The following is a 23,853-nucleotide window of genomic DNA, read 5'->3' as shown; positions in this document are numbered from 1 at the left end:
GACTAGGTAAGCTTCCATCAAACAGTTAGACTGTGAGAAAAACCTGGTGGCTATGAACCGCTTTGCAAAACGTTCAATAGTTCGCAGGACTGAGATTAGAAATACATTGGCAGGAAGAAGTCAGGCTCTCCAGCTTAAGGGCATCAACTAACCCTTACTCAGACTCCCTGTCGCTTCAAAGACAGGATTCTGTGAAGAAACAGCAATTCAAAGACATTGTGCAGTTCAGGAAAAATATAATTTTGCTCCTGCAATCTGACTTTTGGACTCTGATAACCCGGTAGAAGTCCAAAAGTCAGTTATATTTATCAGAGCGAACTTTCACCTGTGTTACAAAACTGGTTTGTTTGCTTTTTCCCCTTTCGCTTTCCCAGGCACGACTGGACGTGCTTTATTTATTTTTCCTCTTTGTTGCTGATGAGTTGCTTCAGCTAGAGGCAGACTGCACTTTGTGCTTGTTGCTCCGGGTCTCCCTTCTCTTGTGACGTTCTGCTTCCTGGGGAGTCAGCCCCTGAACTCTGAACTCGCTCTTGTCGCGAGTGTTCAGTGCCTGGGCACACAAACTGCACCACAGTTGGCTGAGGTCCCTGTCCAGCTCTGTGGTCTGCGGCGTCTCTCTGACAAGGCTCGCTCTGTGCTGCACGGCTCCTTTCCTTAGTTCAGTCTCCAGCTTCTACCACAGAACCGCAAATCTCCCCAGCTGTGAATCAGACAGGGGCAGAAATGCAGAGCCCAGGAGCCCAAGACAATGTCTCCGTTTCCCAGGGTGTTCGCATGATGTTTTATCTGATGAAGCCCAGTGAAACTGCCTTCCCAACTGTTGAAGAGGTGCCTGATTACGTTAAAAAGGTGAGGCTGTCTGCAAAGGGCTTCTCTTGCTCTCTTCTACCAACATCAACTCAACATATCCTGGGGATTGGTTCAATTTCCTACTTCGAATTATTACAGCCTCATAAAAATCCAGTGTCTTACAGTCATGAAGCAAAAGTACAGTTTTCAAGAGAATTCAATTTCTATACAATATCTACGTCTTTGTTGGTAAATCCCCTTATACATCCCTCTAGAATATGAGAGAAAAATTCAAAGTTTTCCGAGGCCTGGCGACACTGCAAATTTAGCTGTTGGAAAGCAATATTAAATAGTTATACCACATCGGTAAGCATTGTAACAATTTTGTTTTAAAATGTTTAACTGGTCCGCCACCTCCAGGAAGGTATTTCCTCTTTAATTTGGTAGAGTAGTTTTGCAGAATGAAAGATACACAGCTTGGCGCAGTATAATTCTGACTTCCTAAGTTTGAACTTGAACCATTTTTTTTTTTTTTTTTTTTAACATTTCAAGCCTTTGAGGCATTTTTCACTTCTGCTGCTTGGCTATGATTGGAAGTGGAAATATCCAGAATTAGAAGCTGAGCACTGATGCTCCCCACCCTGTGAAAGTTGTTCCTACAACACTTACTAGTTCAGACCAGAAACAGGGAAAACAAGACATCACAGAGTGTTCTTGGGAGTTCAGTTTAGAAAACCTCAGACTCATTATCCGTTTCCAAATGACCGAGGCCCATATTGCTTTTGAGATTTGATATTTGCCATTTTTATCCAGTGAAAAAAAATGTGCAACTTTTGTCTTCAAAAATTATTATTATGTAGATTCTACCGTCAATACTAGTCTATATGCATTGATCAATAGTTGAATACTCATTTTTATAAAAGCACAAAACCAAAGCTGAATGAATGAAACCTTGATGGTGATACAATCCTAGGAATTTACCTTATTTGCTAACAATCTTGGCTTTTGTTTCTACTATTTTCATGTTATTATCAGAAGTAGTTCTAGAAATTCTAATTTTTAAACACTCTAATTAGGGGTGTTTTTAAGGAGTTCTCTTAGAGTGACTCAGACTTGCTCAGGGCAGATGATAGGCTCTTACAGGCTGAACTCATTTGAAACGTACTTTCTGCACCTCCTGATTTTAACTGTTCTCCTGGCACAACAGTGATAGTTGTATTTATGCTTTTATTTCATTTGCAAATTGCATAGTATATTTTGAATGTATCTTCAGTGTATATCTAAAATAACTAAATTTTCTTGCTCACTGGTTTGGAAATAACACTGAAGTATAAATGTAGACCATCTCCCGCTGGTGTGCCCCAGTCCCAAAATATCAGAAAATGTGGAGGATTTCATAGCGAACAGACTAGCATCTCTTCCCTGAAATCTCCTTTCTAGGCTACTCCATTTTTCATCTCCCTGATTCTGCTGGAACTGGCCACCAGCTGGATTCTCAAGGGGAAGCCACCAGGTCGCCTCGATGACATTCTGACATCCATGTCAGCTGGCGTTGTGTCTCGGCTTCCAAGGTGAGTCACAGTTTAGAACGATGAAGGAAGATCCATGACTCCCCAAGTGTAACGCAGAGGGGACATCATGTGGACACTTGACATATTTCTCCATAAACTCCTGAAGAATTCACAAAAATTCTTCAAAATTTCCTTTTTTTTTTTTCAGCACGCACCTTCATCTCTAATTTTTAATAGAGAATGCTGAACATTGCTGGTCTAAATTACTCAGTTTCCATATAATCTTAGAGTTTCTACCCAAAGTGACTCCTTAACCTGCCTTTAATGTAACCTTGCTCTGAGTTTTCATCTAGATGCCTGATGGAAGCTATGTTCTGTTCCAGCCACATTTCCACAGATATCTTCCTAGGCCTCAGCAAGTTCTCAATGAAAATGACATAATTATGTGAACAATTAGAAATCTCTCTTACTTTTGTCTGAAGTCTGTCCCATTGGTAGCCAAATATTTGAATCACAGGGACCAGGAGGAAGCCCTTCCCTACTTCTTTATTTTCCTGGACATAAAGTGTCATTCTTAAAACACATAAGGTTTAGTTTCTCTGTCGTTTTTAGTCTCTCTATCCTTTCATCATCTTTACCTGTCATGGCACATCTCTGAGGCACTTTATTGGGTTTGGAAAGTCACCCATGTGGCTGTTTCCAGGTCCTTTTGTAGGTCTAAGCATGCACATAACTTCAACAAAACTCATCCGTTTCCTAACCCTGGCTTGGGTACCTCTGCTCCATGCTCTGACGTCTGTGCTCACTCCAGACCCGGTAATCCCAGGGTTGAAGGTTCTTCTCTTCATGTTTCACTCCTTAACTTTCATGCACCATGAGATCAGGAGTTTTGCTCATGTCAGAGTTCATACTTTTGGGATGATGTCTGGTACATAACAAGTGCTCTAAAACAATATTCTTTGTAGAGTCATGATAATGATAAAACTAGACAAATAAGAGATTAAACAATCAATAAGTGATCTACTTCATAAAGTTAAGAGGTATAGGATGAAAATTCAGCAGATGGACAGAGGCACCTTCTGTGTATGTGAATTAAGAAGCAGGGGCCAAGAGAAAAGTCCCCTAGGGAGCTTTGAACTGGTGAAGAGTGTGCACAGTACAGCCTCCCACCCCTGCTTCCTCTTAAAGTCTGTGGAGCTTCACTTCTGATCAGAGCTCATCACTTTGGAATGTTTCTTGGAACCACACAGTGGGAAATCAAGGTGGATTTCACAAATGACATTAAATCTGAATTACATCTGAGAAGAGGTACAATAACTTGCTATAATTTCATAATATGCTAGGGTAGAAAGTAAGCCTTAAAAATACCCATCAATGTGTTACTTTGAGTAAATTCAGTCATTAGGTTTGTAGTCATAAAATAATGAGTTGAGTAACTGCAGATGTGCTAACACACGAATGCCAGAATTAGCGGATGATTATTCCTCTGAGTAAGTCTCAGATTGCCTAATAACAATTCAAATTATTGATGAATTCCTGTAGTATGTGGTTTCATGTATCAGAAATGAGCATGCGACCCTTCCGTATATATACACGCTCAGGTATGTGGATTAGATACAGATTTCTTTATTGAGGAGAATTCACTTGGTTTCTGTAGCTCATTCTGAGAATATGATGTATTAAAAGTTCTTGGGAATCCGTTGATCTTTCGACTGTGAAAATCATCTAATAACTGAGAAGTACTGTCTGTGCAGGTGCAGTTACGGGTCACAGGTCTTACTGCTTTGAAAGGAGCATTTTTATCCTTATTGTTTTGTTATTTGAGAGACATTGCACTGAGTTAAACCTTTAGCTTTCCCCCCCTTTTTTAAGTTTGATTTTGGTTATAAGTAAAGCTAGACTCTCCCTTTCTAACTTTCAACTCCTGGAAACACACTTTGTTCTCCGTACAGCATTGCTCCTCAGCAGTATGGCTGATGATGTTACTTAGTTAGAACAACAAAGCAAGAGTCTAAATATATGCTTTTACAAATTCATGTGTCAAAAAGCAGACACACACACAGACACACACACAATTTATTTGGGAAAGGAATGCAAATGGAGGTGAGGGGTGAAAAGGGGTTCCTGTAAAAGAAGAGCAGGGAACAGGCAAGGAGAAAGAGAAAGAGAAATTTAGAACAATGCAGATAGTCAAAATGTAAAAGCAAAGTCCTTCAGGAATACAAGGTAAAGTTCTGTTCTTTCACCCACTGTTTCTAAGACTCCTTGAGCTAAAAAAAAATTCCAAAAACTTTTTATTCTGTCTCTCTCTGAAGAAAGGTACAGTGTTATTAACATGAACTTATACAGTGTTTTTCTGCAGCTATATTTTAATTATAATTTATTTTAGATATAATAATCATATTTTAATTATAATAAAATTGCTGGTCTTTGTTTTTTTTCTTAAGGCTTAAAAAATACTAAATTATAAAATAATGACAGTTTAAAAAATTTTTTTAGAAAGTTTCTCAGTTTTCAATGCAGATTGTCTGAAACATCCCAGCAAAGAAAACAACCTGGAAGGTACATGTAAATTATTTTCTTTTATTTCACTACTACTTTTAAATGAAAGTATAAACAGAAAAGGAAAACTGCTTCTCTAGATTTGCTCAACTTTGTCTCCTCACAGAAAAAAAGGAAAAAAGAAGAAAGAGAGAGAGAGAGACCATTGAAAAGCAACTTGCCATCAATTTGCACTAGTATTTCAGTTGACGCTGCAGCATTCATGTGAATCCCTGTGCAAATCATTAGCAGCTGAGGGTTAGATTAACACGGCGTGGGTCCTTACCTCTCCAAGGAATCCAGTTCATTTTCTGTACTAGCAATAGGGGCTTGCCACATCCTTAAAGTATGTAATTGCAAGAAAAACAATACTATACCATTACTTAGTCTGTTAGCAGAGAATTGTGCTTCAGATGATAATTCTAGAGATCCTCTAACAAACTAGAGAGCGTAGGGAGCATCTTATTCCAGTTCTGAGTTTTTGCAAAGACATGTCTAAAGACTTTGAGGTAAAACAACTTTATTTGATGATTCTGATATTATGATTGCATACAATTTTAAGTCTTTTTAAAAGTAATAGCTTGCTTACCGTATCCACAGGAAAGTCGTATACTACACCTTTAAGATCTTGATGTAAGGGACAATATTAACCATAGACAGGACTGTATCTTGTTTACAAGCCTGTTGGGTAAGCCTTTTATCCATAATAAAAGTCTGTCTGCCTCACACCGGATTCTGGGCCATTTATTTGCTATTTTGAAATGCAGTAGGCAGCCTTCTAACCAGAATCCAGAACTGGAGTAGTAAAAGGATGTTTCTACTGATCATAGTAGATGTATTTTAGAGATGAATTATGTTTCTGCCAATTTATTTGCATATGTAACTATGAAAATTCGACTTGATTGAATGAAATGTGTGCCAAGTCTATTTTTTCAAAACATAATTTTCAAAATACTGTACTAATGATTTACACTTTAATGAGTGAAAAATAATCACATCTTCCCTGCTTGCTTAAACAGAACTGCATTTCCATTCCTTCGCTAGAATTCCAGGACCTCAATTTGTTACTTCCTCCCCAAGTTACTGTTTCCATAAACTGCACCCTCCCTAGAGAAGCTTGATTCCTAATATAAATATCTATAGTATGTTGGTTTTTAAGGGGTTCATTTATTCTGTTGAAACAGCAGATTGTAAATCAAATTGCAGTAGGTTCAAGGGATAATTTAAGTAGGTAAATTTTCAAGTAAGTTGAGGATACCCCACTATGATTACTTAGGGGTCATGGCCAGCTTTGACTATGGTGCTCATTCTGTAATGTTCAGCATAAGTACACAGAATTTTTCTGGCTATGCCTGCAATGGAATTTTCCATTCCTGACCAAAAAAAAAAAAAAAATTAAAAGGAGGAAATTAAACTTTTTTGAAATATTTTCAAGTCCTTAGGGTGGGGCTAGAGAATAAAGAAAAATCTGTTACTTTGATGATATTACCTTCTTCAGTGAATATAGCTCCCTGGGTTCCCAGGCAGGACTTACACACTTTTTTATTACAGTAGCATATTTTCTTGTAAAGAATGTAACAAATATATTTAGGACTTAGTGGTTATTCTAATGAAATGAGGCAATCATTTGATAAACGTGATACGACTGTACAGTAAGAAGTGGCAGAAAAGATTGTGACTGTTATAGGAAGTAGAAGTTGTATCGTTCATCTTATTGCTGAGATATTGAAAAGTCAATATTCCACTAGATGGAGCAAAAGTGGCAGGAGCTCCAGACAGACAGACAGACAGACAGCCCAAGTTCAGAGGTCAGTTACGAGAGGTTTTAAAATAAATATATACCCTTTCTCAAAAAAAAAAATTAAGCCTAACACTCAAATATATTTTAAGTGTGTGTGTGTATGTGTGTGTGTGTGTGTGTGTGTGTGTGTGTGTGTGTGTGTGTGTGCTGTGCCACAATTTACTTGCAGAGGTTGGAGGACAAACTATGAATTAGTTCACTCTTTATACCCTGGCCGGAAATTATCATGTATTTCCAACCTTAGAAAGCCACTGTTTGAGGGGAGTTCATGAAAAACCTTGAGCAGCAAACGAAAGCTTTTGTACACACAGATCGCTGCACAGCAGCCCCTAATGTCTGATGATATTCAGATTTTTTCCTTGATCTCACATCCGTGGTCCATGTGGAAAAGAATAAGTATTTGTAAGTAAGACCCTGGGTTTCTTACCATTCCGTATCCACATGATCAAGTGAGTCCCTTACATCTATGCATTCAAGTTATAGAGGTCCCTCCCCACTGAAAGGGATTTAGAGAGTTAAAATTCCAGAATGCAGAGTCATACTCGAGGGCTTCGGGGTTGGGTGGAGGAACTGGGAACAGACAAAGGAAGGAGCCCTGGTTTATGATTCTGGATCTGGTGGGAACAGTTTTGTAAACGTAGGTGCTATTTCCTGCCATCAAGGGCTTTCCAGAATTTGATAATCATTTCCCAGCTGTATGGCCTGAGCGAATTGTTTTAGTTGTGGGCACTGAGTATATGTATAATGGAACAGGATCATGTTTCTCTTGCTGAGAGAAAGCAGGGACACCACTCCCATGCTGCTCTGTTCATTTACCTTGAAGAAAATTTGGCCTCTTGCTAAAGTGAGGAAAAGAGAAAGATCTGACGCAGTGTACCAAGAATATTTTAGGTTGACTTGTGTCAACTCTAATAACCCACTTGACAGAGGAATAGAGAAGATGTCTGTTAATACCTGACACCCGTGCAGGAAATAAGCCGCCCTTGGTTTCAGCCAGTCAGCTCTCTCGGTTTCACAAATCAAAGTTTTACAGCACCTCTTTGATTGAGGTCTAGACAGTGTCTTAATCTTGTTTCACTTGTCTCCAACAAAGAAGATTGCAAAAGCTTTAGGAACATACTGAATTAATGAAACCCCCGTGAGCCAGGTGATTATAGTCCATGTTCAACAATCTGCCCTGGGCCCTGGGCTGTCCCTGAGACTGAAACAACTCCAAGTATGGAGCTAACAAGTGACCAATAGATAATGCAGTTAAGTCTAATTTGATACCTTGTAACAAAGCTTGCCTAACAGTCCTTACAGCATGGTAAACTTCTGTTGAGTTTTCATTGCTTTAAATCTTTCTTTAATTCTTTCTTTCTTTAATTCTTTCTTTCTTTCTTTCTTTCTTTCTTTCTTTCTTTCTTTCTTTCTTTCTTTCTTTCTTTCTTTCTTTCTTTCTTTCTTTCTTTCTCTTCCTTCTTTCCTTCCTTCCTTCCTTCCTTCCTTCCTTCCTTCTTTCCCTTCCTTCCTTCCTTCCTTCCTTCCTTCCTTCCTTCCTTCCTTCCTTCCTTCCTTCCTTCCTTCCTTTCTTTCTTTCTTTCTCCTCATTTTTCTTTCTTGCTTTAAGGCAGTGATTATCAACTTGGGACACATTTGCTCCTCAGGAAACACTTGGCAATGTCTGGAGACATGTTTGGTTGTTACAGATGATGGGGGGAGTGGTGTTGCTGAACCTCGAGAGACAGCAGGGTGTTTTCTCCAGCTGAAGTGGACCTAGGCCATCTTTCCTACCGGAGTCATCTGGCCCAAAGTGGCCGCAGTGTCATGGTCCGAACCTCACTGTTAGAGAAGTTAGGGACGTGGACAGTAAAAAATCCTGGCTTTGTTCAACACTTGAACCTAGAAGGGAACTTTATACAGTTTTTTGATACTCTATTAACAGAAATTCGAGACAGATTTGAAAATCTTATATCTTGATTTAAGGTTTGTTCTGAATAGTCCCCTACAAAATGAGTTTTCCTGCTTAAGTTTCAAGAGTGACATTGTTGAGATGCCCTTGTCTAAACATGTAAGTTACTGTACAAGCTGGGCACTTTTAAATTAAAACTTGTTTAGAATCCTCTCTTGATGAATACCTTTGGTAATAGTTTAGAAAATAGATTATACACTTCTAGTTCTCCGTGCCTCTGAAATACTGTAGGAATCCGTGGAGCATGGCCTATGGCCTGTCTTACCCAATGAGGAAGTGAGTATGTATCTTTAGATACCCCAGACTGACATACAGCAGTACTTTTCTGCTTGTCTCAAACCAGCCACTCTTGGCATCTAGGCAAGACTGGGGGGTCTGCACACCTGCAAAGGCCTGACCTCAGGAACATTGCTCTAAGAATAAGAACCGTGGAAGGCCTGCCAGCCATTTAGGCCAGAGATTCTGGTGAATCTAGAACATACCTCAGGTTGGTATTGGTAGGAGAATCAAAGACAAGAACTCTTTTGGGTTAAGTAAGGTCTCACCCTCAGGAGCAAAGCTTCCAGCCATGTCATCTCAAATTGGAAATTGAATATTAGGATGTTCTGACTGTAGTCCTATACACAGTGGCAAGCAAAAGATTTTATATGGTTTTGAAAGGATTTAAACAAAAATTTATAGAAACTTGATAAAATAGGCAGAAATACAGATTTTAGTTTCCACAACTTAAAAAGATAGTATTTCATTTACATTTTTATTTACATGTATGTGTGTGTGTGTTTGCATGCCTGTAACATAAATGTGTGCCTGGTGTCTCGAGAGGCCAGAAGAGGGTTTCAGCTTCCCTCCAGTTGAAGTATTAGAGGAGGTTGTGAGCCACCTGATGGTGGTGCTATGAACTGAATTCAGGTCCTCTGCAAGAACCGTTAGTGCTCCTAACCACTGAACCCCCTCTCTAGCTCTGTTTCTTTTTTCCTTTTAAACTTGTTTATTTTGAGTAGATTTATGTGCCTCATTTCTGGTAGAAAATTATTTTCTAATATTCTGAAAGTTCTGCCTTTCAAAGTTTCTCACATGACTTCTCAAAGACGTGGACCTAAGGTGTAACAAACACCACAGGAACAGTGGGATGTTTGCAAGAGGACCAAGCAAGGACAGAGAACAGAAGGAGTCACTTTAGACTACGCAGATTTGACGGATTATCGTCTCTAATGACAGCAAGCAGCTTTCGGGCTCCTTAGGAAGCATTCCAGGTGTAGTTTTCAACTTTTCAGTCTTCTCTTGTCAGCCATGCTTGCTGTGTTCTTCATTAAAACCTAGAAATGACAATAACAGGAATTAAGGTGCAGTTTAGTAAGATTTATTATGTATGATGTGTTCCATAAAAAGTGTTTTAAGAGACACAAAAAGGGAAGAGTCTCCCAAATTTCTGGAAATTGAGAGTGCAAATAACTGGTTCCCCTATGCCTAGAAACCAAAAGAAAATATCAGGGGATAGTGTGGATGCTGGGGTAGGGAATTAGACAAAGCAAGAAGTGGAACGGTGACAGACTCTTTTTTATATATGCATATACTCATACTGAACATCATCTAGACTGTGTTAGCATAATCAAGGATACAGTTATAACCATTGCCATGGATTTTATTTTCCAGTCTGTTCTTCAGGAGCCTTGAAGTGACCAGCTATATTTATATATGGGAGAACTACAGACTTGTTGATTTGCCTTGGGATTCTCCATGGACATGGTATTTGACCTTCTTAGGAGTTGACTTTGGCTACTACTGGTTCCACCGCATGGCCCATGGTAAGTTACAAATGATACATTTTGTCATTGATGAAGAAGTGTGTTTAGCACACAAAAGGCATTTGGTATTTATTGAATGAATTTAAAAAGCCATAGAATAATATATCTTGTAGCATGTGAAGATTGCTAATAAAGACTTACTTTGAAATCTCAGCATATGTAATCTGAAGCCATTAAAAATAAAATTATTGCAGATACATTTTCCTCATGATTATAATTGTAATACCTTTAGAAAATGATAGCTTTAGCATTGCTTTTTAGTGGGTTTCCATCCATTGTTAAACTGTAGGCAATCATGCATAATATCAAACTTCGCATCCCAATCATCACGGGTCATTCTGGAGAGGACTTCAGCAGCATCGGATTCTAGGGAACATCTGCCATCACAGTCAGCACGACTCACTTTCTTGGCAGTCCTTCCACATTACAAATGAAAATGCAATCAGCTAAGCACTGACCAGACTGCACTTCAGTGTTGCCATAGTTTCACAAAATTTCTCATCTCATACAGAGCCTCTTCTTTCTCTGTGCTGGTTCACTGCATTTGCTTTGGAGATTCATAGCTGCACCTTCCAAAGAAATGTTTTGTTATGGAAAAAAAGAAATGGGAAAAGTTGCAAAGGATTGGGACTGTACTTTTGTAGGGATGGGCGAACATTAGGGATGGCAGAGGGAAGCAGAGCAAGTGGGTTCTGGGGCTCGAGAAGCCATGCCAAAGTTCTGAAGGGGAGTGCCGGAAGGTGGTAAGTTTTTAAAAAAGCAAGGGAAGTACACCACTGACTATTGCTTGGCTGTTTGGGATGAGGGGCCAGGAAGGAAGGAAGGAAAAAGAAGAATCTGGAATAAGAATAATAAGTAGATGGGAAATGGAAATGGGAGACATGAGATCAGGGAGAATAACTGTGTAATGTGGAGCAACACAGCAGACCAAACATCCTTCCTAAACAGAGATGATGGAGGTGGGAGGGACATGGCTCAGGGCTGTGCTTAAGGCCACTAAACCGTGTGTGCGTGTGCTTGTGTGTGTGTGTGTGTGTGTGTGTGTGTGTGTACTGAAATATATATATATCCACCATATATGTATATATACATATATATTAGTATTTTATATTCATGCATTTAACAAAAGTATGAGTGTTAATTAATTGGAACAATTTGAAGTAAATATGCAAGTTAAAAATATATATTGTGAGGAATAACCAGTATCTTTAAAAATAATTAGTCAGTCCCTGACATCATTTCCCTACTATAAATGTAAGAGGAAACTCCCAAATCAAATATGGTTAAGAATAAAAATGCAGTAAACTGTTTATATTTTAATGCAAAGCACTAGTTTTCCTCATCGAGTAAGCATATTGGTGATTTCTCTCGTATTCTATGTAATCAACACTATTGTCAAAAGACTGTCATTCAGTTTCAGAAATCTTCTAATATCACATTGTTCTATATAGATGTTTTTACTTGAGAAATCTGTGAAATTACTTAATCTTTGAAGCTAAACAAAAAACCCAAAATATTACCAAATATAAAAATTTTTAAATATCTTTATTGTGAATATCCTGAGTTAAGAGTAATAAAATTTTAAAAAATAATTAAAATGTGGAATCAAGGCACTTTGAAAGTATGCTTCCTATTAGAAAAAAATTGAACTGAATCCAGTGGACGAGGCGGGCATTAAAGAAATTGAAAGCCTTCTGGAAAAACATTCAAACCCTCAGGCTATGGAACCTAATCACAAGTTCAAAGACTTGTGGTTTGTAATGGAAAGCTAGAAGGAAAAAATAAATTATATAGTTAAACATGTCACCCATCGATGTGATAGTTGATTTTAAAATTTATACACAAACAGTAATAAAATATTAAAATAGTTTTAAGGATCTAAAAATATGTGTCAATAAGAAAATCTTACACTATACAATCTTACAATATGAAAATGTGTAATTCCAAACCGAATACTTATTCAGATCAATTTTATCAACAATTTCAAAATTCAAATGCCATCTTATAATACAGAAAGAAAAAAGCTACGATTTTTTTCTGCTTACTGTGTAGTTAATATCCTTTCACTATTTTCAGTAAAAGCATATATATTCCATGTGTATTAACATGTTAAATATGATGAAACAGAAATGACATAAGTGAGACTTGGTCGTCATAAGCATTGAAATGATTTCTTTACTAAGCCAAAGCATTGCCTGTGTTCTGCTGTGTGGGATTGGCACTCACTTGTCTTGTATGTGGGCGGCATTTTCTTCTCTTTAGAGGACAGTGGTGTTTTGGATAAAAAACTTTATTCTCAAAACATTGACTTTATCTCTGTGTCAGAAAACATATTCCGGGGCTATACAGGTCTTTACATTTTCTTTCCCTACAGAACAACACAAAAAATACTCATTATTGACATCTAGTGTAAAATGAATGTTGCCCAATCACCTCCATAGATTTCTTTGATGACTTTAGAAAGAAATTTGGAATGTTAAAATAAAATAATCCTGAAATTAAAAGTAGCTCTCTGTATGTCTTTACTCCACTAAATCACAGCGGCATTGGGTTCGGGCGTGCTCCGTGTCCTCTTGACCGCTCTGCTCCGGTAAGGTAGCGAAGATTTCACTGGAGTGCCGGCCCGTGCCGTAAGAGTTTTGATTGGGTTTGTTTGTTCCCACCGGCTAAAGAATTAAAGGACAGGAAAATTCTGAGTGCCTTAGGTAGCAGTGGAGAAATTGCAAACACCGCAAATAGCAACAGACAGACTCAGCAGTTGGCGATGTTCATTGGGATGAGGAAACACAGGCATGCAGAAGTTCTGCACACAGAGAAAAAGCCCCTATGCAAAGCAGAGAGAGTCCTCAGCCATCAGAAAACCCAGGCTCTTCTAGGGCTGGGTATTTAAAGTCTCTGAAGGGTGTTCCTCCCCAAATTTAGGGTCGGTCAGTTTGAAGAAAGAAAGGGTTGCCTGGCCTCCAACTGCTCTGTAAGGGGCCTTGAACCTGTGGAGTCGGTTCATCCGCAGGGGCCTGCTGTGGGCAGAAGAGAGTCTACAATGCATTAGTTTTAAGTTGCCAGACTTTTCGTCTCGAGTCAGAAGGGTGTGGAAGAAGCTGACCATCTTGGAAACTGGCCCTACCCAAATATGGCCCACCTGTCTGTCTGTGTACCCAGAAGTCTAACTCCTAGTCACTCACATAGGAGCACATGGGAGCCTGAGACAGGAGGATGTCCAGGTGTTAAGAGCCTGTCCTGGCTACATAAAGAATTCTAGGCCAGCCTGGGCTACACAGTGAGACCCTGTTTCAAAACAAACAAAAAGATATTACAGATTAGTGCTTGCTGCTTAAGAAAACAAGACCAAAACTTCCACAGTGCTTGTAGTTTATCATATCTTATTGTGGGTGGTAAATACATGAATGTGTATCTTACAGAAAATTCTGCAGAGAAGTCTCTTCTCTTTAGACCACACCTGCATTGGCCCTTGTGTGCTGACCCAGGGAATGCATACCTAGAAGTTGTTTCTGAGCCAGGAACCCCCTCAGCAGCATTCTCCCTCTCTGTTATCTCCTTGTAGATTTATTTGCACTTCCACAAACTTCAGCCTAGGGTTGGTAGGGTCTTGTGTTAGTTATTACTATATGGTGCGATGCTGTTGACCGTGTGAGAAAAGCCACGAGGTACAACAAAATCCACTATAAGTGTTTATTAAGAGAAGGAACAGAGGGGAATGTGCTTAGGCCTATGGAGGATTGTGCATGGAGAGAGAGGAAGAAGAAGAAGAGGGGAGGAGTCTGTGACCTGCTTTTTATGGATTCCCCCCAGCCCCTGCACATGTGCATATGGGCTTACGAAGGTATGCCGAGCATGCATGAGATCAGTAGGCAGTAGCCGTGGTACAGCCGACCACCGTTCTGTCTTGAGATTTCCCCTGCCTAATGGGTCAGTCATTACTGCTGATTTCAGCCTCAGTCAGTCCTCAGAATGTAAACAGAATGAAGTCAAAATATAATTTAGATAATCTCTAGTCCAGTTCCCAAGAGTCCTTAGTCTCTTCTGAAACCTCATTATCTGAGCTTCCACTGCACACTCTGTTCTGGTCTTCCATGTTCATGTTGAAACGGCACACTCAACCCTGCTTACAGAAGAACAGGGATTTTCTAATGCATGATCCACGCTCTTCCACACTGCCCTCTAACCAGTTCGTCACTCTCCACCCAGTTTCTATGTTCAATACTTTACTAGTTACCGTGTCATGTAAACTTAAGGGAGGAAAAGTTTATTTTTTTCTCAAAGCTTAATAATATAATAATCCATTATGTTCTATAAACCCCAGTACTTAGAAATTGTTTCCTCCTGTTATAAATTTCACCGATGCATCTATTTTTTTCATTTGTTAGTTTTTCTCATAATTATTAAGATCACTTATATCACTCTCAACGCAAGGTACCTAAGGTCACTTCTCGATGCCACATACACTTGATTGTTCTTGTACAGATTATAGGTGCCAATAATCAGTTATAATAACGACAGAGAAAATGTCAATTTATGTAGTGAATTCTAGAACTGATTCTTGTCCCATTCTAGACTTCCCATGAAGTGTGAACCTAATTAATTTTAGCAGTAAAAACTAGGAGTCAGATATGGGGGTAATAACGGTAATAACCTGAAAGATCAGAGAAACAGAGGAGCAGTCACCATCGACTTATCACCTCTCTAGATCCTTCCATCAAAAGAGTGGAGATGCTGTCTCTGCTGTACCTTATCACTTCCTCTCTCCACCTCCCGGGTACTGGGATTAAAGGCCTGAGCCAACACCACCTGGCCTTTATGGTAAGCTAGTGGCTAGCTCAATCCTCTGATCTTCAGGCAAGCTTTATTTATCAGAACACAAACAAAAATATCACATAAGAGTCCCACATCTTTTGTAAGTTGTATTCTCTTTTAGTTGACTTCAGGTAAAATAATCATACATGTCATTGACCTAGGGAAGTGTTCTTCCGGTTCAGGGACTTTTCATTCCTGCTTGTCCTGTGTGTGCCTCCATTTCCACAGAATCCTAGACTCACACTCTCAGAAAGGTTTCCTTGCATGATCAAATGTCACCTTGTAAGAAGAGTACCCCTGATCATTCTATAAATATTGTCAACACCCACACCGACTTCACTTTCAAGAGATGTCAGACATCATAAAGTGGGTCAGGGTACTTTATTACACCTGTAGATTTTTGGTTAGAGTGAATTGAGAAAATATGCTGTGTGGCTCAGTGGATTTGAAATTTATGACATCAATTTGCCATAAATTTAAAATTTATGTTACAAACAACATACACAGTTTCATGAAACTATGCTTATTGTGCTAACATGATACAATTAAGTTTCTTTTTTTATTTTAGTAGATTTTATTTCACTTACTTATCTATGTCCTTAACTCAATATATCCATAGGAAAATGAATCTTTCTGATCTCACTATAGGTACATGGACAACAGCATCTGTCACAGAATATGCTTTGGGTTTGCACTTATCTGATATGATAATGCCAATATTATTCTAGATGAATAGTTGTGAGCTGAAGTAGATATGATTATAAAGTTTGTCTTATGAACTGTCTCTTTTCAATTGAAAATTGTATAATTTAAAAGTTTCTTTATTCACTCAATCTCATCCATGTAGACAAATTCCTAAACAGTCTTATTAAATAAGAAACACAGAGCCAAATACAGAGGTAATAGCCAAAGAGATCAGAGAACTCTTTAGACTGTTTAGAAATTCATCTACATATCCATGCTCTTTTTTCTTAAAATACTTTGTGTTTAGAAATCAGTTATTTAAAAATATTGAAAGATTTTTGGAGTTAAGAATGTTTGGATTTGTGTATTTTGACTGCTTTCTGAATTTCTTCTGCTTCCTTTTCAACTTAATTATTAACTTGTCCAAATGCATTTCTATTTTAGAGATTAAAATTCTTTTCCAGAACCAAGAAAATTACTTGAAAAAAATGTTGAAGAGCAGATTTGTTCTGTCTTCTCTAACACCAACTGGTAATTTAATTATCTTTTAACCTCACACATATTAGTATTCCTTCAAAAACTCAGTGTTGAGTAGTAGTCATTGTACTTACTGTGTATAGACTTTTGCTTCTTCATATTCTCAGATACTGGTAACAGAAATTCCACAAACTGATCTTAAATGCCAGCTCCGAGCTTTGGGCTGTTTGACACATTGCAGAAGATGCGTGTTCTGTGATATGCCTTACACTGTGAGGGAAACACACATAGAGCAGCCCACGATGCATGGACGGTGTGCAGGTGGGAGTGAAATCCACAGGGATCCCACTCCAGAAGCACTCCAGTTCACTAGCAGGGATGTTTCTTTCTCTTTAGAAATACAGAGGAATCACTGGGAAACCAGTCTTGGGCAGACTTTGATGGTCTCCACAACAGTGATGATGTTGCACAGGAACTGACTCAGAAAGAATTTCACAGCCAGCACAGAGCCAAGTGAGCAGGAAGGAGAGAGCAAAGAAGAGAGCAGAGGTCTCTGAGGCAAGGTGTTTGTGTGGAGGCAGTGACGGCTCCCTCATATCAACAGCAAAGATTTCACATTTTAGAAATGTAGTAGTATGGGCAGGCATATAATTTAACATAAAACAGAAGTGGCTATGTGGGCCAGTTGTCTGACTATCACAGTTTGCTTTTTGACTAAAACAGTGCCATAAGGAAATCTGTGGAAAAGGATCAATGCAATTTGGTGAAGAAAACACATTGATGAATATAGCTAATGAAAATGGAGATAAATAAAGGTAGGCTTGATGTAAATAAACACTTGTCCATGGGAGAATCAGGAGTGCCTTGGGCAATAGCACATATGACTTTGATATTAAGCATCTGACATATCTTTAATGCCTCTGTGATATTTTAGAACGTATGACACCTAGAAAATTTCACCATAAGGAATTTAGAGAAATCTTTATGATAGCCTTCCCCTATGCTTGTCAGTAGAGGGTAAACACTACAGTCAACATAAGTTGAAAACTTACTCTATCATATGTCACATGTCATTTATTTATATCAAAGTTTTTTCAAATAAAGTAAAAAAAATAAATTTTAAATGTGAGTATAAGGAAAATGATTGTAAGCAACAATGTTTTCTTGTCACTTTTAAATCTTAATATGACAGACATGTTCCACTTCTTCCAAGGAGTCAGGCATCCTAAAATGAACTATTCATTAACATATTAAGGTCAGAACCAACTCATATCTTCCTATATTTTATATATTGAAGATCTGTTACCTTTATAAATGTTGACAATTAACTAACTTTACTGAGTTCTTACTACAATTTTCTAAGTGTTTGCTATACATTTTCATCTTTGATCTTAGAAAACAAGGTGCTGATTTCTATCAAAATATTTCTGACAAATTAGCAAACTGAAGCAGAGTTAAGGCACTTCCTCACCTCTTGGAGCTCATGTACAAAAGCTTTGGGATACAGACCTCAGGCTGCTGTGCCAGACAGAACTCAGGCTGCTGGTCCCAGACAGACCTGTGGGACATGACCACTTCCTTAGGCTCAATAAAAAAAAAAAATTAAAATCTTCTCCAAATGCAATTTATAATATTTCAGCTCCTATCTTATATTCTTTGGTTAATGTTGATACATATATTTAAGCCCCTAGATATTTTTGTAGCATACAAAATGAAAATTTATTGATTCAGTTAGGCATAAAATTATTTGACAGTTTATAATTCAGCAATATTAGAATAGATAAATAGGACCATTGTCTCCACACAGTCATGTGTTCAGACTGTAGTCAGATACAAGTTAGATTATGATGTTGCTAGCTGATTGCTTTATGTACCAGCTACATGATGCAATTGCTTATCAAACCTTTTAAATGTTTATCCAAGTATAAGTAGGACTACTTAGATGGAGGCTTCTACAGGTTGGATCTGGACTTAGTTATAATTTTTACTATTACAAAATGGCCAGTTATTTTCATGTAATATTGATTAATTATTGGAAATTCTTGACAAGTAGGGGCAGGAACATTTTTCTCTTTGAGAGAATTCACAATAGCATATATCTAAAATTATGATTAGATAACAGATACATGAAGACATGCTCCTTGGGTTTTTGGCTAATATTAAGTAGATGAATACGTAGGTCAAGGTTGGTAAATAGATGATAGATAGAGCATAGAAAAGTAATGGAGAGATAGATAAATCTTAGATGATAGATCTTTGTACAATTGAATAACTTCGAAGTTTGTTAAAATGTAACTATACCTGAGATCCTACAAAAGAATTTTCCAGTAATATTTTTATCAAAAAAACTAATAATCTTGTATCTAATATATGAACTAATGTCAACTTATTCTTTCACTATCTCAACTTATCAAACAATATTTTTATGAATAATTTAATTAGATCGAATAAATGTTTAACAATAGGACTCGATAAATTGACTTACTTTTATTCTGTTTGTCTGTGAGTGTCTGCATGCAGGTATGTGTATCACCTGTATATCCAATAGTCAGAAGCCAGAGATGGGTGTCAGATCCTATTGAACATGAGTCACAAGGGGTTGTGAGCCACCCTGTGTGGCTGGGAACCAAGACCAGATGCTCTGCAGGAGCAGCAGTGCTCTAACTACTGAGCCAACTCTCCAGCCCCTCCCAATGGGGTTTTAAGCCACTTTGTGGCTGTAAGTTGATTCTGTCACTCTACTACAAAAAAATTTTTGTTGCATTGTGTGTGTGTGTGTGTGTGTATCTATGCTATAGTATACATGTGAATGTCAAAATACAACATACAGGAGTCAGTTCTCTCCTTTCATTATGTGGGTCCTAGGACTGAATTCATGTACTCCGGCTTGGTGGACCTACTTTTTATACACTGAACCCTTTCTACAGACCAGGGTTTTTGATTTATTCTTTTTAACCTGTCATATCAAAAGAGCTCAGGACTACTATCTTGGAAAATTATTTGTCTAACAAATTTATTTACCCTTTCCTAGTGTTACCTAACTTTCTCCTTTGTCTTATTTCTCTGAAAATATTTATGAGGCTAATTGTTTAGACACATGTAAACATTTTTGTCAAAACAAGCTCATAAGTGATAGCAAATGCTTCACATTAGAATGTCCATAAGGTACTCTGACATGTAATCTGTGTGTGTGTGTGTATATATATATATATATATATATATATATATATATATATGATATAGCTTATATAATCATGACTTATGTAATTATACATATTTCAATGTGTATGGAATAAATGAAAGGCCAAGTGTTAGAAAAGATGCCGCATATAGAAATGGGTTCAAGAACCCTCAATACAGAAAATAAACATTCAATAGACTATTAAAATATTCAATCTTATGTCAAAAGCTGGCAATTTTTTAATAAAAAATTGCTAATTGTCATATATAGTGGTGTGTGGCTTGATTTCACTTCTATTAAGTATATAATTTTAATATCCAGTTTTCTAATCACTTATTATACTGGAGTATCAAATGATGGAAGAAACAGAAGCACTGCTATTTCTACAAATACTAGCCAACACTTTTCTGTCACTTGAATACGAAGTGCTGTCATATGTACATGTATGTAGGTATACATACCCACATAAAATTTCAATTGATAGAACAACTCATGTGTGACAATTTACCATTTCTCTGTTGCTTATTTGCATTTCTGCCCTCTAACTCTGAAAGTCTTAGTTTGCAATAACATCAACATATTCAATTATGAAAATACACAACTAAGATTCTCAAAATAATCGTGATTATACTATCCTAAATTCTTGCTTCCATCATTTGACTTAATGTATTTTGAGATAAGTTTAGGTGTGTATTTGAAGTTACATTTTCTGAGTGAGTTGAAAATGTTTTAAAATGCGACATCTTTATCTTTGAAACTCCAGATCTTTATGATCCAACCTATTTTCTGTGTTCAAATTTCATTTCTTTTCTGCTTAAAAAACGACGCTTGTTTTGTAAGTTCATAGAGGGTCTGTGTTTGAGGCTTCCTGAGACGGCTCCCCTCCCCCTGCAAGCTGACATTCCTATAGCCCACACCCTTCACCCTCCCTGCTGGCTTTCTCTGCAGCAAAGGAATTCAGACTGCTTATTTTTACATTTGATGATATCCTGGGGGCAAAGGTAAAAAAAAAAAAAAAGAGTTTATAAAACCTGGACAGAAAAAGGATGTAACTTTTTCCGTTCTCCCCTTTGAAATAGCTGACAGTTTCTGGATATACAGAAGGAAATGATGAGTTCAGCCACATGTCCAGATGTGTGCTCAACAGATGTGTAGGGTTATGTTTTAAAAAAGACATGTTGTACAGTACCTGTGTCTTTAGTCAGGAAGTTGTAAATAGTAAACACAGAACTCAGTTTCAAGTATAATCTGACTTAACAAGATTTTTCAAAGTAACAGACAATTTTTAATCTCTTTTATCCTCTTTAGCAGTGAATTAAAAATTAGTATATTTATAAAAATTACCTCAAAGTTGATTGTAAATTGAATTAAATTAAACAGAAACTTAGAAATTGAACATTTTTCTTGTATAATCTTTAATATAGGAATAAAATTCTTATGCCATTATTTCTGATAAACTTATTATCTATAACCAGGGACTTCTTTTATATTGTTGCTGTTCTTTAAAATGTACAGTCTTTATCATTATAATTTAAAAGGTACAAAAAATGATTTGTCTTATTTCTAAAAAATATTGTTAGTTGACATAAAATGTATTATTTATATACATTTATTTTCTATAATATGGCATTTCAAAGTATGTATCCAACATCTGAGTTGATTTAATAAGCATGCATACTCAACATCATTGTAGTGGAGACAGTAAAATCTCATTGAATTTCAGACTACAATATTGTTAATAACTGCACTTGCCATGCTCTATAATAATTGCTGAAGCTATTCTCTTCATGTAACTAGAAATTTTATGTAATTTGACCAAATTTCCTGAAATTGACTTCAGCCTTAATAGTAGCAATTCTACTCTGCTGTGCAAGCTGCTTTTCACACAGCACCAAAGGTCTTTGTGGGATAGTTTCAGAAATTCTTACTTATATGAGACTAAAGTAACTCAAAACAGCATACAAGGAAAATCACAAATATCTTCATTGTTTAGAAGTTAGTCAAAACAATGTCATTGTATAGAAGTATACTTGTTAGTTATCCTAAGCATGATTAAGAATAAAACTCTTATATGCAAAACCAGACAAAGGCTGGACATTGTCCTACATACCTGTTACCCCAGCAGTCAGGAGGCTGAGGCAGGAAGATCATGGATTCCAGGCCTGTTGAGGCTACATACTAAGACTCTATGTAAAACAAACAAAAAAAAAAAAAAGAAAGAAAAAAAACCCACACGGTTGTAATTCCCATCCAGAAAGCTACTGAACATTACCAATGAGTGTTCCAAGCTCGAGACAGAGTCATTGTTCTGAAATTCATGTATATGCAGCAGAACATTCTCTTACATTCTACTTGGTCACCGTGCCTTGCATACTTCTTGGAAGCTAAAACATTGGTCTGGGACCTGACAACAAAGTGCATCCTAATCCCTGGGATTTCAGAGGGCTCTGGGATTTGAAGTTGACACTTCTCTGGCTGAGCTCCAAAGCACAACTGCATTAGGGATAAGAAAAAAGCAGTTTGGTTTTGTATTTTTTTAAAGTTCATGAAGTCCTGGAGAGAAAAATGACATCCAAAGTAAAAAATATAACTGGCTTAGTAAAAGGAAGCTAATTCAAAGTGAATTTCATAGGAAGTCTTTAATAATGAGAGAGTTGTCAGTGAAAATTCACTAGAGAGTTAGGGGAGGGTACAGTTTATCCCTATAACCATGCCACTTCAGGTATTGACCCTATTCCTGAGGTTCCAGAAGCATTCGCAGGTAGAAAGACATTAAAAGAGTGATTTTCAGTTACACCAGTGACTCTGCTGTTTGTAAATGCACCCACAAGAAGAACTACCTCAGTTTAACCACTGTCACTAGTGGAGATGGGAGAAGGAGCCCAGACCACAGGAAGCTCCGGAGAAATGCGCCAGCACCGGATACACAGCCCCTCGTCTGGTCCCCTCTGAGTCTGACCCTAGACGGTACTTCTTTCTTTCCCTTGTGTGTTGTCTTGTTTAGGTTTGTGTTTTCATTTCCAGGCCAAGTCTCACTCTGTAGCCCAGACTATGTAGCCTAGGTTGGTCTAAAATTTGTGCCAAACAAAGCCCTGGATTACAAACCTGTGCTGCTGTTCACAGCTCCTTCTCTTAACTGTGCTGAACAGAGAGCTACGGCAGGAGAAAAGGTGCCCCATCTGCCCCGACGATTCTCAACCTCTGGAGGAGTCACCAGAATTCAGCCAGTGAGGCTGGATTGAAGGGACCACTTAGTTACCTGTACAAAATATAGTATTAGCACTAGTTTTAGAAAAATGTCCTTTTCTTTCTGACATTATCATAGTTCTTGCAATGAAGATAAAAATGAATTTTCACATGATCATATAATCTTATTGAAGTCCTTAACTTCCTCTCTAAGCCTTTTAGATGGGGAGGACCAAAAGAAAAATTAAAGTTGAATAGTCAAGATTTCAAATTCTAAATCCAGTATCTAAAATTAAGCAATTACTTAATTTCTCTGAATGTCAATTTTATTTGCAAATTATCATAGTCCTCTCCATGTATTACATTAGGAATGAGAAAAGAGCCATTTGGTTTTGTATTTTCTTAAAGTTCATAAAGTCCCGGAGAGAAGTCTCCTAATGTAATGATTACATGTTTAGTAGTAGTTATGAAATGATTAGTACTTTGGATGAAGCAGAGAGAAAATGACTATTCCATAATGCACAAATAGTGCTCACTGGTTAAAATGGCCTAGGAATCAGTCCACACTCAACCTCAGAACCTTCCCTAACAAAGCAGAGCAAAGCAAGCCAAAGGAAAAGGAGCAGACTAAGTAGTTTAAAGAGCCCGAGTTGGGGAACTCTGTTTCAGCCTTATGTTGGTTGTGATCATAGATGTTTCAGTAAGTTTTCAACAGAAATGGTGAGTAAACATCAAAGTGAATCTAATACACAAGGAAGGAAGCAATTGTGTTTGACAACCAGGAAAAACAACAGGAAAGCCACCTGGAGAACTCAGGATCAGACACAGGGTGGTGTTAACTCATTTAAAGAAAAAACAATCTTAGAGAGATTAGAAAAAAAAACAAAAACGATTTAAAGGAACGTTACAATTTTGTAATGGAAAAATAGGATTTCTGGAAATGACAAAAATGAAAAATTAAAGTCATTGCACAACAGACTGAATAAGTTAGAAGAGAATACGGTATATAAAAGGACCAATTCACAGCACAGTGCAGCGGTGGGCGTGAAAGAAAGGAAAATAAGGGGAAGGATAGAAATCAAGAATGAAATCACAGAAATGTTGGCTTTGGTTGA

At 37.5% G+C, this 23,853-nt stretch overlaps 1 protein-coding gene across 12 annotated transcripts in view; it reads left to right on the top strand.

Annotated features, from left to right (window-relative positions):
- The first annotated feature begins 413 nt into the window (after positions 1 to 413).
- The window catches only part of Agmo (alkylglycerol monooxygenase), a 302,211-nt gene continuing 278,771 nt past the window's right edge, over positions 414 to 23,853 (top strand). For 4 of the 12 annotated variants that reach the window (XM_042260695.2, XM_076550756.1, XM_076550755.1 and 1 more), the window contains exons 1-3: positions 520 to 849; positions 2,230 to 2,360; positions 10,247 to 10,398. In XM_042260695.2, the coding sequence (XP_042116629.2) occupies positions 724 to 849; positions 2,230 to 2,360; positions 10,247 to 10,398 (409 nt within the window). In that variant the 5' untranslated portion in view covers positions 520 to 723. Of the gene's footprint in view, positions 850 to 2,229; positions 2,361 to 10,246; positions 10,399 to 23,853 lie in introns of all 12 variants that reach the window. The other 8 variants (XM_076550753.1, XM_076550759.1, XM_076550760.1 and 5 more) reach the window with 5 other exon arrangements.

The sequence above is a fragment of the Peromyscus maniculatus genome, chromosome 14 (assembly GCF_049852395.1).
Source record: "Peromyscus maniculatus bairdii isolate BWxNUB_F1_BW_parent chromosome 14, HU_Pman_BW_mat_3.1, whole genome shotgun sequence".
NCBI classification, from domain to species: Eukaryota; Metazoa; Chordata; class Mammalia; order Rodentia; family Cricetidae; genus Peromyscus; species Peromyscus maniculatus.
This window is presented reverse-complemented; position numbering and strand designations above follow the sequence as displayed.